Source organism: Phyllostomus discolor, chromosome 8, assembly GCF_004126475.2.
Source record: "Phyllostomus discolor isolate MPI-MPIP mPhyDis1 chromosome 8, mPhyDis1.pri.v3, whole genome shotgun sequence".
Lineage (NCBI taxonomy): Eukaryota > Metazoa > Chordata > Mammalia > Chiroptera > Phyllostomidae > Phyllostomus > Phyllostomus discolor.
In genome coordinates, this window is record NC_040910.2 from 105,766,481 (window position 1) to 105,780,935 (window position 14,455).

The 14,455-nt window shown below is 49.1% G+C and overlaps 1 protein-coding gene across 1 annotated transcript; it reads right to left on the reverse strand.

The window, feature by feature from the left end:
* Positions 1 to 1,598: 1,598 nt before the first annotated feature.
* On the reverse strand, positions 1,599 to 7,055 carry LOC114502887 (keratin, type I cuticular Ha3-I-like). The gene is made up of 7 exons (XM_028520142.1): positions 6,705 to 7,055; positions 5,179 to 5,261; positions 4,054 to 4,210; positions 2,759 to 2,920; positions 2,549 to 2,674; positions 2,156 to 2,376; positions 1,599 to 1,725 (listed from the first exon to the last, which is right to left on the reverse strand). The coding sequence occupies exons 1-7, from the start codon at positions 7,050 to 7,052 to the stop codon at positions 1,599 to 1,601; spliced, it is 1,224 nt and encodes a 407-aa protein (XP_028375943.1). The 5' UTR covers positions 7,053 to 7,055.
* Positions 7,056 to 14,455: the final 7,400 nt, after the last annotated feature.

Consider the following 14,455-nt stretch of genomic DNA (forward strand, 5'->3'; position numbering starts at 1 on the left):
TAGAACCACAGCGTGATTGGCAGTAGGCTTTTCAGCCATGGCAACGAAACCCAAAAGACAGTGGTCCCTGTCTTCTTGGGCACCTGTCCCTACTGCAGGTAACTGTTGGTGGACGGTGGTCCCAGCACACACGGGCACCTGATGAGACCGATTGCACAGGGGTATGTGTACAAGGCCCGGAGGTGGCTCCTAGGGATGAACCGGCCCTGCAGGAAGGAAGAGAGGCTGGGATGCACCATCTGGGTCTGGGACGTGCCATGCATGGCCTGGAGTGCCATTCAGTCACCTTCCAGGGCCTCCTGCCTGTGGTCTTGATAAGGGAACTCCAACCACAGCGGAGCATGAGAGGAAGACCAAGATTAGAGCCGGCATCGTCTCAGCAGGGAGAGAGAGCACCAGCTGCACCTCAAGGATAGAAGACATGACCAGCAGTTTGGCCAAAGATGGGGACCACAGCCAGGTGACCTGTGGCCAGGCATCAGTGGGCACCGGCAGGAGCCGGGCACCAGCAAAGCTATCACTTGTCACATTGGCAAAGACTCAAATGTCCTAGTTTGATTCTAAAGAACTTTTGTGGGGAGGGATCCCCAAATCCAAAGTGAGTCCCGCTGGTTAAAGCATGCAAACCAGAAGAGAAACACTTCAGAACTCGGCTGGGCACCACTCAAAACTAAGAGGTAGCTCTTGCTCCTACTTTCAGTTCTTCATTCTTGCCCAAAGGAGAGAGCCCAGAGATGTTTGGGTGCATAGTCTCCTCTCTCCCAGGTGACAGCTCTGAAGGGCGCATCAACTCTGCGTGCTTGTTGGAACCAGGTTCAGTCTCTCACAGTCCCACCTCCCATGTAGCCGACACTCAGAGACCCAGCTCTGTGCTCAGTCCACGGTGGTTATATGTGAGTAAGAGAGAAACATCAATCGTGCAGTTCCTAGTACTTGGTTGCTGTCCAGTGAATGTTAGCTCCTGCCCCTCCTCCTGTGTGCACTTGGAAAAGAAAAAGTGGGACTTCCTAGAAATGGTAACCGTTGTATTTTACTGAGGAAGTTCCCATAATGAATGAGTTTATGTATTTAGATGAGGCCTTTCGCCTTAGTGGTCCCACTGGTTTCCTGCTGGCCCTCATTGCGCCTAATGATTATTAATGAATGATGACAAAGACCAACTACACGGATTCAACTACACAGCCCGCCTAAGCTTTCAAGTGGGTTTATAAGAAGCGCATACACACTGAACACATGTCATCTTTGCTTTGCAAGAGGAAAGTTTATTAGGAGATGTGCAAAGGGGCTGGGGGACTGCAAGAAAAGGTCAGGGCAACAGAGGGAACCACGGGAAGTGTCAGATGACACCTTCCAGGCCCCAGCCTGTCAGACCCTCAGGGCAGGTCACAGAACACCTGCAGGAGGGCGGCCTTGAGTGAAGGGGAGCAGGCAGGCTGGGCCCAGAGCCCGCCCCGCCCCGGACGGATGTTCTTCCTCCAGCCTGTGACTGATGGCGATGCCGGGGGTGGGGCCCTTCGGTGACGGGTGTCAGGGAAACCAGGCTGCTCCATCCGTGGTCCTTCTTTCTTCCCACAATCCTCCTGCTGGCACCAGGATGTCTAGCACCCAAGGGTGCTGCAGGGTCCAAAGCGGGTTCGGGGGCCACAAGGGGCACAGGGATTGACGACACAAGGCCCAATGGGCTTGTCACACGCGTTGGTCGTGGCGCAGGGGTTGCAGGGCAGCCTGGGACACAGAACCATTAGCTTGTCAGCATGAAAGGAATAATTAAAATTTTGGAAAAGAGGGGGCTCAACCCAAGTTGACATGGGGATAAGCAGGATTCATGCTCTGACACCTTAGGAGGCCAAGCCTACTCCATCACCCCTTCTACAAAGTCAGAGGCAGCAGTGGCAGAAAAGAGGAAAGACTCTGGTGCATCCCAGCCCGCCCTCTGTAACCCTGGACTCATGGGGAAGTCCAGTCTCTCAAGTATCTTCTGGACCAGAAAGTACCTTTAGGCCAGGTAATGGCAGCAACAAATACGCTGCATGTCCCCCTGCTATAATATAAGCCTCTGGTCTCTGCAGACACAGTGGCTTCTGGAACTTGACCTGCCAAGTGCTTATTTTATCTTTCAGCACAGCTGGGCTTGTGCTGCCTGCCGGGCACTCACTTGCAGTCCTCGCTCTCCAGCAGGCCCCGGTATGTGTTGATCTCACACTCCAGCCGCGCCTTGACGTCCAGCAGCACCTGGTACTCCTGGTTCTGCCGCTCCAGGTCACTCCTGATCTCCGCCAGCTGGGACTCCACGTTGGTGATCATGCACTGCACCTGGGACAGCTGGGAGCTGTAGCGGGCCTCCGTCTCTGTCAGCGTGTTCTCCAGGGAGTCCCTCTGTGGGGGGACACAAGGAAGGTCACAGAGCTGCTCCCTTAACACGTCCCTCCACGGGGTTCCATGCAAGTCACAGCTTCAAGAGTTCAGGAGACTGTGACCCAAAAGGCCTACCAGTGACTCTGGTTCCCCGACCTCACACTTGTCACCAGGAGGTGTGGCCAGTACCCACCAGGTTGTGCTGGGCCTGCAGCTCAATCTCCAGGGCGTTGACCGTGCGTCTCAGCTCGATGATCTCCGCCTGGCAGGTCTGCAGCTGCTCTGAGCTGGACACCACCTGCTTGTTCAGCTCCTGGGTCTGAGACACCAAAGGTAAGACACGGGATCAGACTCTGCCTTGAGGGTCCCAAGGTCCTGAGTGGCCCTGTGTTGAGGCACCCACCTGGTTGGCGAACCATTCCTCCACATCCCTGCGGTTGGTCTCCACCAGGGCCTCGTACTGACACCTGGTCTCATTGAGCACGCGGTTCAGGTCCACAGTGGGGGCGGCGTCCACCTCCACGTTGAGGCGGTCCCCAATCTGGCAACGCAGGGTGTTGACTTCCTGGTGGAGGAAGGGGAAGGAATGAACCCACAGAAAGGGTCTGAAATAAGCTCTCTTTGAGGGAGTCTAATGTGTTGGGAAAAAGATTGCACTGAAATTCAAGATTTTGTGAGTTGAAGCCCAGCTGATGCAGAACCCAGCTACGTGACCTCTTGTGATTCAGGCCTCCTGTCTGAGTCTCCCCTCGTCTGTATCGTGGGGCTGCCTGATCAAAGAATTGCTAATGTGGCGTCCCGCTCCAAGATTCTATCATTTTCCTCTGACTTTTTCTTTTCTCAGTGATAAACCTGGCATTATAACTGGTTTATAATTGTTGCTACTTCAATATAGAGAAACCACGTTTCCAGCTCCCATTTATATTATGTCTTCTACCATCATGCACTATCTATTAAGGGTTGTTTCCTTTCCTAAGTATGTAATGTTTGTCCTGGTCAGGTACGTGAGCACGTTGTCTCAGTACCCCAGGGTTGCGGGTTCGATCCCCAGTCAGGGCACATATGAAACTCAACCACTGAATGCATAAATAAGCAGATATGTATGTATGTATGTATGTATGTATGTATCTATCTCTCTTCCTGCCCCTCTCCCAACCTCTCTCTCTAAAATCAACAAGTTTAAAAAACTTTTAATGACAAAAAATATCCAATGTTTCAGACAGGCATCTGATTTCCTAGTATTACATTCAGCGCTGAGTCTGAACCAACCATTATTTGAATTCCTTCATTTCTCCCATTTCGCTCATCTGTCCATCCAACCAGCTTGGGTTCTGATGTCTGGGTGACGCCTACTACAAAGAGTTTGCCATCTCCTTCCTTTCTCAGCCAGTCTTAGGCATCTGTTCAAAAGGTAACAGCTCTTATCCAACACTAGGAATATTTTAAACGTCTTTGTCTGGACTTTTGGCCATAGGTCTGGCCCCAAGTAAACATAGGTCAGCTGACCACACTCTTTCAGATTTTTTTTAAAAAATGGAGGCCTGTGACTCATTCCACAGCAATCTCCCAAATACATTTTGAGCAGCGACCAAAATGTTCTGTAGCTCTCGGGTGTGCTTCAGCAAAGACCTGCCGTGTCCTGCCCCGCAGAGTTAGGGACTCTTGATACTGGGAGGTTGGGGGCTGGGTCTCCCTCACCTGCTCGTGGTTCTGCTTGAGGCAGAGCAGCTCCTCCTTCAGGGACTCCACCTGGGCCTCCAGGTCGGACTTGCACAGGGTCAGCTCGTCCAGGATCCTGCGCAGGCTGTTGATGTCCGACTCCACCAGCTGCCGCAGGCCCATTTCTGTCTCGTACCTGCGCGAGCGCACACAGCCAGAGGTCAAGGAGATTAAAGAGGAAGAACTTTTCCTAGGCTTTCCTTGGTTGACCCGTATTTTGACATTTTTCAAAGTTTATGGAACTTTATTTATGAAATTTTTCAAAGTGTATGAAAAAAATATCACCACACTGAGTAAAAAGACCTACTTCTGCCCTGAGACCCAGAGAGAAGGTTCCAATCCATAGTAACTGAGTTTGTCCCACGAACCCCGTTCACAGGTTCCTGTCAACTAAGTCCTGCCATCATCTTGCCTTCCTAAGTGAGTCTGTGAACTTGGTCAGCCTGCTGTACCGGCTGCCTCACCCTCCTTTCCAGCCACCCTGGGGAGCCATCGGGTGTCATGAGAGAAGCACCCAGTGAGGACTCAGTTAGACCCAGCCTTGTCCTTAGGACTGTGAATAAGTTCCTTAATCTCTCTGAACCTTGATTTCCTCATCTGTAAAATGGGCACCAACCACACTAACACTCCATCGGGTTGGACTGAGGATGGAGAAAGGACTCAGGTAAGATTACACTGTCAGCTACAGAGTCCCATCGAAATGCCAGGGATTTTAGGATTGTCATGGTCATTCCTAGAAAAACTGATCGATTCCTTGAAATGGATTTTGCCCCCTCTATTTTAATAGGCAGATAGTGACTACCCTATACTAAGAAATCAGTGTGAAGTTCACTTTTTAGCTTGATCCAGACATTAAGTTGAAAAGGAGATAGAATGAGCGGTTTCTTGAGCTCCTTCAGAGTAAACTTAACATACAGAATTTCCGCACTGGGGAGGAGACTTTGACACAGTGACCCTAACAACCCCAATGCACATACACCATGGGCCTCCCCACACACCCCCACTAGCAAACAGCTTCTGCTCGCATGCTCCCAGCACAGGGTCCATCCCTTTGTGGTTCAGCCTGCCCCTCACTAGACTTCTCTAGGATTAGAAAATTCTCACTTGGTCCTGAAGTCATCCGCAGCCAGCTTGGCGTTGTCAATCTGCACCACCAGCCTGGCGTTCTCCGCCTTGCTGCACAGGATCTGGATGAATTGTGGAAGGAGTTAGTCTAAGAAGGGATGCCTTGTGTCTTCACAGAGAAAGCTATTTTATCTCAGCCACATTTCTTCTAGACAGTTGAGAGTCTTCTCAGATTTTTGGTTTGGGGACAAAAGGAGGATTACTAGAACTGACCATTTCACAACCGAAACAGTCGAGAGGACATGTGCCCTCTGTCGTGAATTCTTCTCTTCTTGGTCTGCTGCTGGCTTCCTGTGGGAACTGAGCATCTTGGGTACCAAGCCTCACACAGGCCCAGTTTGCTTAGGACTAGGCGGTTCTTGGGGTGCTAAACCCAGAAAGACCCCAGACGAACCAGGACAGGTTGTTCAGCCTAGTCTCTGACCCACTTATTCGCCCTGCTGACCTCTCCGCATTCTTCCCTCATGTCACCCTGGACGAGGCTCTTGTCACACAAAGCTTCTCCTTCTACCTGGAGCACCCTGGGACACCCTCATCCACCGAGCAAGATCCCTTGTGTGACCCTCAGTACCTACAGCTCCTACAGGGGGTCGCTTCCTTCGTGAGCTCTCCCGGTACTTTGCCCTTAGCTAGTTACGCACCTTATCACCTTCACCACAGCCATTCATCTCCACACCTCTCTCCCCTATTGGGTCATCTTAGTTCTTCACCCCCCACTCCAACACCGCGCCTAGTACTAAGCGTGGGTCAGGGAGTGCACGCTCTTCAGATCACACAGCTCTTCCCTGGCATTCCCTTTCCAGGTCAGTGGACAGTAGCTCCCTTCTGAGATTCAAGAGCTTGTACACTTGGCACAGTGCTCATGCTCCAAACCCTGCTCAGATGTCGCCTCTTCTGGGAAGCCCCTCCTGATGTGCACTGTGTGCTAAGTCCCGCCTCCGTGCTGACTCTTCGCTTACCCCACTTCAGTCCCTGGGTTTCTGGCCAGGAACTCTCGCGTGTGCGCATGCCTGCTCTGGCGGATGGCGTAGTATCTATGCCTGGTAGTGAGGCTTCTGGAGTCAAGGGCTCTGTGGTTTTGGTTTTGGTTTTTACAGGCTGTTACTACAGTTTTGAAGAGCTTTAAATATTGGAGAATTGACTAACGAAATTCCTAGCTCCAAGAAATAATTTGAGTGAATATATATATATATATATATATATATATATTTTAATGTTATAGCTCTGAAAACAAGACCAGGACATCATAATAGAACTAACGAATCTGATATTCTGGTTTTAGGTAAGAAGCAATATAAAATGGCTATGGCTGACTTTGGCCTAATGCCTTACCCTCCCCTAGTCTGTACCTTACCCTCGTGGGATGCCCAGAGGGATGTCCTGAGACTACCTGATGGGGCACACCGGAGCTGATGAAGTCTCTGTCTTCATCATTCTCAGTAATAGCATTGAGCAGCCCTAACAGTTCACTAAATTGGCAGTGTGGGCACCCCACCCCTGCCCACCTTCTGCTGCAGCTCCTCGATGGTCCGGAAGTAGGACTGGTAGCTGGGGCACATCAGTGGCTCCTGCTGCTGGCAGCGCTCCTGGATGCGGCACTCCAGCTCCGCGTTCTCCCGCTCCAGCTGCCGCACCTTCTCCAGGTAGCTGGCCAGGCGTTCGTTCAGGAACTGCATGGTCTCCTTCTCGCTGCCATTGAAGGAGCCCTCGCAGAACCAGCCACAGTTGCCCACGTTGGCGGGGATGTTGCAGGCCCCAGGCAGGGGGATGTTGTGGCAGCTGGGGGCCACGCAGGGCCGGGAGGGACAGCCAGAGCGGCAGCTCAGGTTGGACAGGCAGCAGTTGTACGGCATGGTGTTGGGAGGGAGCTGAGGTCTACAGGTCGGTATCAAAGCCTGATTCCTTTTCTCCGGTGTGAGCCCTGGTCCTCTCCGAGGGCCTTATATTTGGTCAGCAGAGGGTGGGGCAGCCATATATGGCATTGACCCCTTTTACCCTGTTTACCAATTTTTCCATTTGCTTTTTGGCCACTTCACACAAGTCCTTACCTCGTAAAACATTTTACTCTGGCTTCTTGCTAAGTCAGGACTCCTCACCCATCATGCTGGTTGGTTAAGTAAAGAGTTCAAAGTGACCAGCCTATTACTGCCTACGGGGTGGTTATTCACAGGGTGTTGAGTGAGACTGACAGCTGGACCCCGTCCCCCAAGTTGCAGGCACTTCTGTGCATCTTTGTCCCTAATGAGGCGTGATCTGGGCCCCACTCAGCTCCTGCTCAGTGAGGACTGGGAGCCAAAGACCATCTCAGGAAGCCCAGCTGGAAACCAGCCTGCGGTGCAGGGAATCCCGGGAGGTGAGACCAGAAAGGATTTAGAAGGCCAGGCAGGTCAATGCCCCTTAGCCATCCCACCCAGGGCAGATGGAGGCAGTGGCAGCCTCTCCCTAGGGGGGTCTGCAGGAAGCCCCCAGGCTCCATGTCTGCTATTTGTCAATGTTCACAGGACATTTGAAAAACTAACATGAGGGCTGTGCCACGTGCTTCCACACAGCATGACCGGCACTACAATGGCTGCTGCTGGCGGAGCGCACGCTGGGCTAGGCACCTCGTGTGCATCCTCTCCTTCAGTCCTCACGCAGCCCTGCAGGGTTGGCAGAGGAGGACACCACGCTTCTGAGAGGTGGCCTGTGCTCTCGGGGTGGGAATGGTGGGGCCAGCATTCCCACACCGAGCTCTCCGATTCCAGCGGCTGAACTCGCTCCATCTCCAGCCATCTCTCTCTGCCCATCTCCTCATTGCTGCGAGGAGGCAGGGCACAAATGGATTGACTTCATGGGACTCAGCCACTACTAGGCTTGAGTCCTGGATTAGAATGAGCCGAGAAATAAAAGCCTGCTCTCCACCAAAGAAGAAAAGGTCATTTTTAGTCTAACGGAAAGAAGTGTACGACGTGGGAAAGTGCCTTACCCACCAAAAGCGAGAAAGAAGGAAACCCTTGGTGACTTTGACCCAGAAACACCCGAGCCCAGCTGTCCAAAGGCTGTGACCCTGAAAAGCCACCACACTGTGACATGTGCAATGGCATCTTGTGACCATCGATGCATTTGGGCAAACAGATATTCTGCCCTCATGCTGTTCCAGATGGAGGTAAGAACTAGGAAGAGGTCATGTTTAATCCATCCGTGCTCAGCATCTGAGAGCTGCTTCTTAAAGGAGTCCCTTGTGAAAGCTCCATTCGGATTCCTCCCGTACAGCCATTACTCAGATCGCCCCTTCCTCAGAGTTGTTCTCTCAGCCCAGACACTTCTTTATCTTATCCTCACTGAAGGCGAATCCTCACCTCCTGAGGGTGTGTGTATTTTCAGAATCAGCCAGATAGCATTTGGAACCCAGCCTGGTCAGAGGGATAAACAACCAAACTCAGTTAACGGGTCTTTAATGGGTCAGAAACACAGTGTCCCTATAAAATAATAATGTCCATTTTCTTGGGTGGTTCTACAAGGCATTTCCAAGATGGAGCTTCAAATACACGTTCATAAAAGATAGCAGCTTTGGAGAAAATGTGTGGTCGCCCACAGCGTATGCCTTCAAGGCCCTGACATCTCCCCCATGTGTGCAATGCTCAGCTCGCCGGTCCTCCTGCCCAAGTCTCTGCCTGCGAAGAGATGCGGAATGAGTGTGTGGTTTCAAGTACGTACCAAACTGACTGAAGCCCTATTGGATGAGAGCAAATAACACACAGAGAAGAGCTGGATTCACAGGCTTTTCTCTCCTTCTCCCCTTCTATGCCCCAGGCTTCCAAAGAGGAAAATCTAGACAATGGCACTTTGTAACGAAAAGGAAAGGCATATGTGTTGTAAACTGGCACATATGTCCATGGGGTCCCTACAACCACTACAATAGCTTCTGCCTCCGTCAGAATGGAATAATCCAGAGATAAGTATCTACATACCTTCAACAGTGGAAGGTAGAGTTTAGAAAATGCAACTATTCATCCTGGCTGGTGTGGCTCAGGGTATTGCGCGCCAGCCTGCAAAGCAAAGAGTCGCCATTCAATTTGAAGTCAGGGCACATGCCTGGGTTGTAGGCCAGGTCCCCAGTAGGGGCCATGTGAGAGGCAACCACACATTCATGTTTCTCTTCTTCTCTTTCTCCCTCCCTTCCTCTCTCTCTAAAAATAAATAAAATCTTAAAAAAAAAAAAAAGAAAACACGACTATTCCCACTGTCGAGTAGAAGTAACCATGATAATGGTTGAGAAGACTTGGGTCTATGGAGAAACCAGCCAAGTTTCCATTAGCTTCCCAGGAATTCTGGAAGACAATTGCTTTTTATTTACTCCACTTACTGTGTATTGAGCATTGTTGCCTTCACATAAGCAATGGCATTGTGTCTAGTCTATGGCCCCTCAATAAATAGGATGAGCAAATGAAATCCTAACAAACACAAAGATTTTACACCTGCCCATGTAATTGTGGCAGACACAAATTATAGTTGAGATTTAAGGATGCTATTTATTATGGAAGCCAAGGCTATTTTCGTGGGAGAGACGACGCATAAACTCATCAGTGGTAGTTAACCATGGAGTGGAGCCCGCTGAGGCCGTCCTCCCTGTGACAGGACTTTAAAGGCATTAGAAGGTCACCCCCCTGCTCCCCAAACCGTCTTCCCTCATGGCCAGGTACCAGCCCTTGAAATTCTCACCATGAGAAATGGAGACTTGACTTGGAGTGGTGAACACATAATACAATATACAGATGATGTGTTATAGAACTGTACACCTGAAACTGACATCATTTCATTAAGCAGCGTCACCCCAATAAGTCCAGTGAAAAAGAAAGAGAAATGTAAAATGTGTTCTCTGGGAAATGCAAAGTAGTATGTTGGACCACTTGTCAAAGACTTGTATTTTTATGTATTCAAATGGCAAGGAACGGCCAAAAATACCATCAGTAGGCACACGCCGAGCAGGAGACTGACCTATGCCAAAGACAGATGGGACATCCCCCACTGTGGGGAATTAGAGAAGTGGAAACACTGTCAATACCAACACTAGCCCATCCTGTTGAGCCAACCCCAGTTAGAGCTACCTATGAGACCAGGATGTGGGGCCTCCACAGACTGCTCCATAAAGGTGGCCATTGCCAAGTTATCAACTGCCCAGCCTCCCTGCATTGAGAGGAGAAATTGCGATGATAATCCAAGAACTAAGCCAATGGTTTGAGTTCTGAGAAGATGCTCCAATAGGGTGTCCAATGAGGGACGAGCAGGAGAGGACCTGGAAAATGAGCCAGGTCAGTAGTAAGGTGCACTGAGCAAAGAGAGGAACAGACACCTCAAAATGGGATTTGGGGTTCATTTTGCAAACCCTCCCCAAAGCCACCGTTGCTTCTCTCATACTCAGTCCTGGACTCCCAGTGGTAATGGAGTTTCAGCAAGAGCCTTAAGGGAAAAACCCAGTCAGAAATGTGCAATGTTCATCAGTATGTTTTTAGCTCTACTCAGTCTAGAATAGAGACGTCAAAAAGAACATGAAATGCTCCCAAGCAATATAACTTAATTGTCCAGGAAAGCTGATTTCAGAAGGAATGCGAACCTGTGTATGTGAGTGCTCTGAGGTCAACGCGGGTGGCAGATGCTAAAACACATTGAGTAGTCCACAGAGGAAAAGGCAAAGTGAGCGTCGTGTTCAGTATGACGGTGTTGTTTTGAACATTTGCGTTAAGGTCACTCTCGAGTTGACGATTTGAGACAAGTAGGAAAGAGATGCTGAACTACGTCTTCTTCCCCCAGCACCCCACAGCCCCTGCTCTCTCTACAGCCCCCAGTGATCTCCCCATTGCTGTTTCCAGGGGGTTTGTCTGCCTTCTCATCTTCTCAGACGTGGATGCTGCTGACCATCCCCTCATCAAAACTCTCCTTCTTTTACTTCTCTGTCACTTCAGCCGCCCCTCCCCTTCCCTCTCCAACTGCTTTGAACTAGAGGTCATCTCTGTCTTCAGAGACCCAGCTAAGCAAAGGCAGAACCTTACACCAGGGACTTTGGGGGGCCCCCCAGGTGTAGTCTGTCATTTCTATCAGTGTCCCCACGGTCCTTCCACACACTAACATCTTCCTCTGGAACATCTTAACAACTCCTGCACCTCTACTAGTCTACAATGCCAATGTCTCTCCCAAATCTAGTCTCTTTCTTTTTTCAGCTTTTTTTCCACTGGAAATACACTATTGTTTCATTTTCTGAGTCTCAAAAACTTCACTCATGTTGACCCAGAATAGGTATCTAGTTAGTACTAGTTTCCTTCTGCCTCACTCCACTGTTCCGCCTCCAGTCAGCTTCCCATTCCCGAGCTGCGCCTCTGCAATCCACCCCTACCCCACCACCACCCTCTCGGTCCTCGTTTTTTATCAGCCTCCAGATTGATCTTCCTTCTTTCTCACCTAATCCCACCTGTACATAGCTTCCTGGTGTATCACCTGCCAACCTTCCTTAAAAGGAAATTTCACAGATAACCATTCAAAGCACTTCCAAATATGACTTTTACCTACTTGCAGTATCATCTTCTATATTTATCCTCTGCTTCAGGCTAAAAATTGGTCTGGCTCTAAACCTACCTCCTCCTTCATCTCTTTACCAGGCCAAGTTCATGCTTGAAAAAACTCTCCCTCTTCTCAGACCTGCACACACTCATCTGTCCAAACATATCCCATCAAACTGTATTCCAGAATTATGCTAATATCACACAGTCATAGTTGATTGAAGTTGGAACTATGGGAAGTATATAAAGTTTTAATGTCCTTCTCATGAATCCTCATTAGTGATACTGTTCCCTGTTTATTCCACATAAAGCATTCTGTGGTTTACACTAGGTTTTGATCAGGTGGAGATACTGCCTCTCTTGAAGGGCATGTAGTCAACGAGACAGGCAGACAAAATTTATATAAACAGAATATTTGTGTTTTCAAAGCCCTGGCTGAGTGCTACCTCCTTCTTGGAGCCTCTTCTTATCACGCCCTCAGACTTCAGAAATTCGTCATTCCTTACTTACGCCTTTCTTGGGCCACATTGATGTTTGTGTGTAGAGGTTATTTCTTTGTCTTACCTACCCTAGACTCTACACATGCTGTGGGTCAGGACCAGGGTTCACTTATTTCCGTGTTCTCAGCACCCCACAGAGTACAGGCACACACACCAGATAACTGATGGTGGTTGTTTGGGTCAGATAGCATCAAATTAAATGGATAACCTGTCAAGTGGTCAGTAGACTGGAGAGTTTTAATAATTCACAAATGAGGCAAGAGGGAGGTAGGGTAGGGTCAATGTGTGTTGGAGGAGATTGGTGAACGTTGGCCTTTTTTGGAATTACAGGACATAAAGTGGTAAAGAGATTATGGAAGAACATTATAGATATGATCAAAAACCTAGAGGGAAAAGTAAACTTGAAAAGAGGGAAGTAAGGAGACACACCTGCTTGCATTTAAAGGATCTTGAGATTATAAGGTATTGAGCATAATAAGTGAGTACAAGATGAACCAGTTTGGCAAAAATAAGTTTTAGTCCAATTAAATTTAGTTCAATGTGACGTGATGGCCTGATACCAAGTGAAACTGTCCTACCGGCAAGCAAAGACTGGAACTTGAGCTCAGGTGAGAGTGAGATTTGGGCATCATCAGCATCGAGTGGAAAGAGAAAACCAAAGAGCCAAGGATCTGGGCATTTCCTCCTCTGGGGACAGAAAGGGGAAGTCAGGCTAAATGGGAGTCAGCGGACAGGCAGTTAGAGATAGAAGAAAAAGGCCCAGAGCATGCATGGAATCATTGAAGGCACATCTTGAGGGAAGGACAGACATCTACAAGGCCTGTCCAGAAAAAGTCTAGCCATTCTTAATAAAATGAGAACCATTTGTGCAACATTGATGTAACCTGGCAGCCAAGGAGAGTGGACTGGAATGCACATGCATGAACAATGACGACTTCACTGTACTAGTCAGGGGGGCAGTAGATGCTGTTGAGTAATCATGTGTACTGTGTGGCCATTGCACTCAAAATGACTTGAGCAAATAGAGCAACAAATCAGCGTCAAATTTTGCATTAAGCTTGAACATTCCTCTGAAGAAACTCTTCAGATGATTCAGAAGTCCACAGCATTAAGCAAATGGTGATTGACAGCTTCATCACAACAACGTATCCACTCATGCATCACGTCTTATTCAGAGTTTTTTGGCGAAACTTCAAATCACCCAGGTGACCCAGCACCCCTACAGCCTAGATCTGGTGCCCTGTGACTTCTGGCTTTTTCCAAAATTAAAATCACCTTTGAAAGGGAAGCGATTTCAGACTATCTATGAAATTCAGGAAAACACAATGGGGCAGCTGATGGTGATTGGGAGAACTGTGTAAGGTCTCAAAGTGCCTACTTTGAAGGGAACTGAGATGTCATTGTCCTATGTACAACATTTCTTGTATTTTGTATCTTCAATAAATGTCCCTACTTTTCACATTACATGGTTAGATACCTTCTGAACAGGCCTCATATATTGGTGATGCAGGTGCAGCTGAGACATGGCGAGGAGAAGGCAGCTGCTCTTTGAGCCTTTTCAACAGAAGCTGGTCTTTACAGTGTTGGAGAAGGGGAAGCAGAGATTTTCAGTGATGAGGATGGCAATGGGAGATAGCAGTGAGGTTTGGAGAGGAGTCTCACAGTTTCCATGGGCCCCACAGCCTAGACAAGATGGGCATGCATGTTGAAGGCCAGGTTTTTCGCATGGTCTCCCCTGGGTGGGAGCCTCCCAAGAGGACAGCCCTCCCTCGCCATCCTCATTTACCAGTGGACGATGATAGCTGGCTTCAGTCATTCAACTCATTCATCCTCCTAATGAAAGGGTATTTTTATGAAACAGCCCTGAGAAGTACTTTACAATGCATGAATATGAATGAGAAGCACATTTACAATGCCAGAGAAATAAAGTTTATTGGGAAGTAAATGAAGTAGCCTCCTTGCATTCCAGAGAATACCAGGGAAGCCGGGAAAGCAGGAAACACAATGCACAGAGGAAACGCCCTAAAGTAATACCTGGAGCTCAGATTACAGAGAGCTGGACATCTTCAGATACAGAGACTCAACCTTCAGTGGGAGGGAGTTTTCCAGACATTGAATCTTGATGGTGTGTCTTTGCTCGTTGGATCTGGAAAGACTTTCCATATCTAGAGACATCACAGTTGGCATGACAAGGTTTCTGTGGCAACTGAGCTCCTGCAGAGT

Coding starts and splice junctions, on each gene's coding strand:
- LOC114502887 (XM_028520142.1), bottom strand. CDS start 7,052: ATGCCGTACAACTGCTGCCTGTCCAACCTGAGCTGCCGCTCTGGCTGT. Junction 4,211..5,178: donor GCGGATGACTTCAGGACCAA/GTGAGAATTTTC, acceptor GCGCTCGCGCAG/GTACGAGACAGAAATGGGCC. Junction 2,377..2,548: donor TGCAGGCCCAGCACAACCTG/GTGGGTACTGGC, acceptor GTCCCCCCACAG/AGGGACTCCCTGGAGAACAC.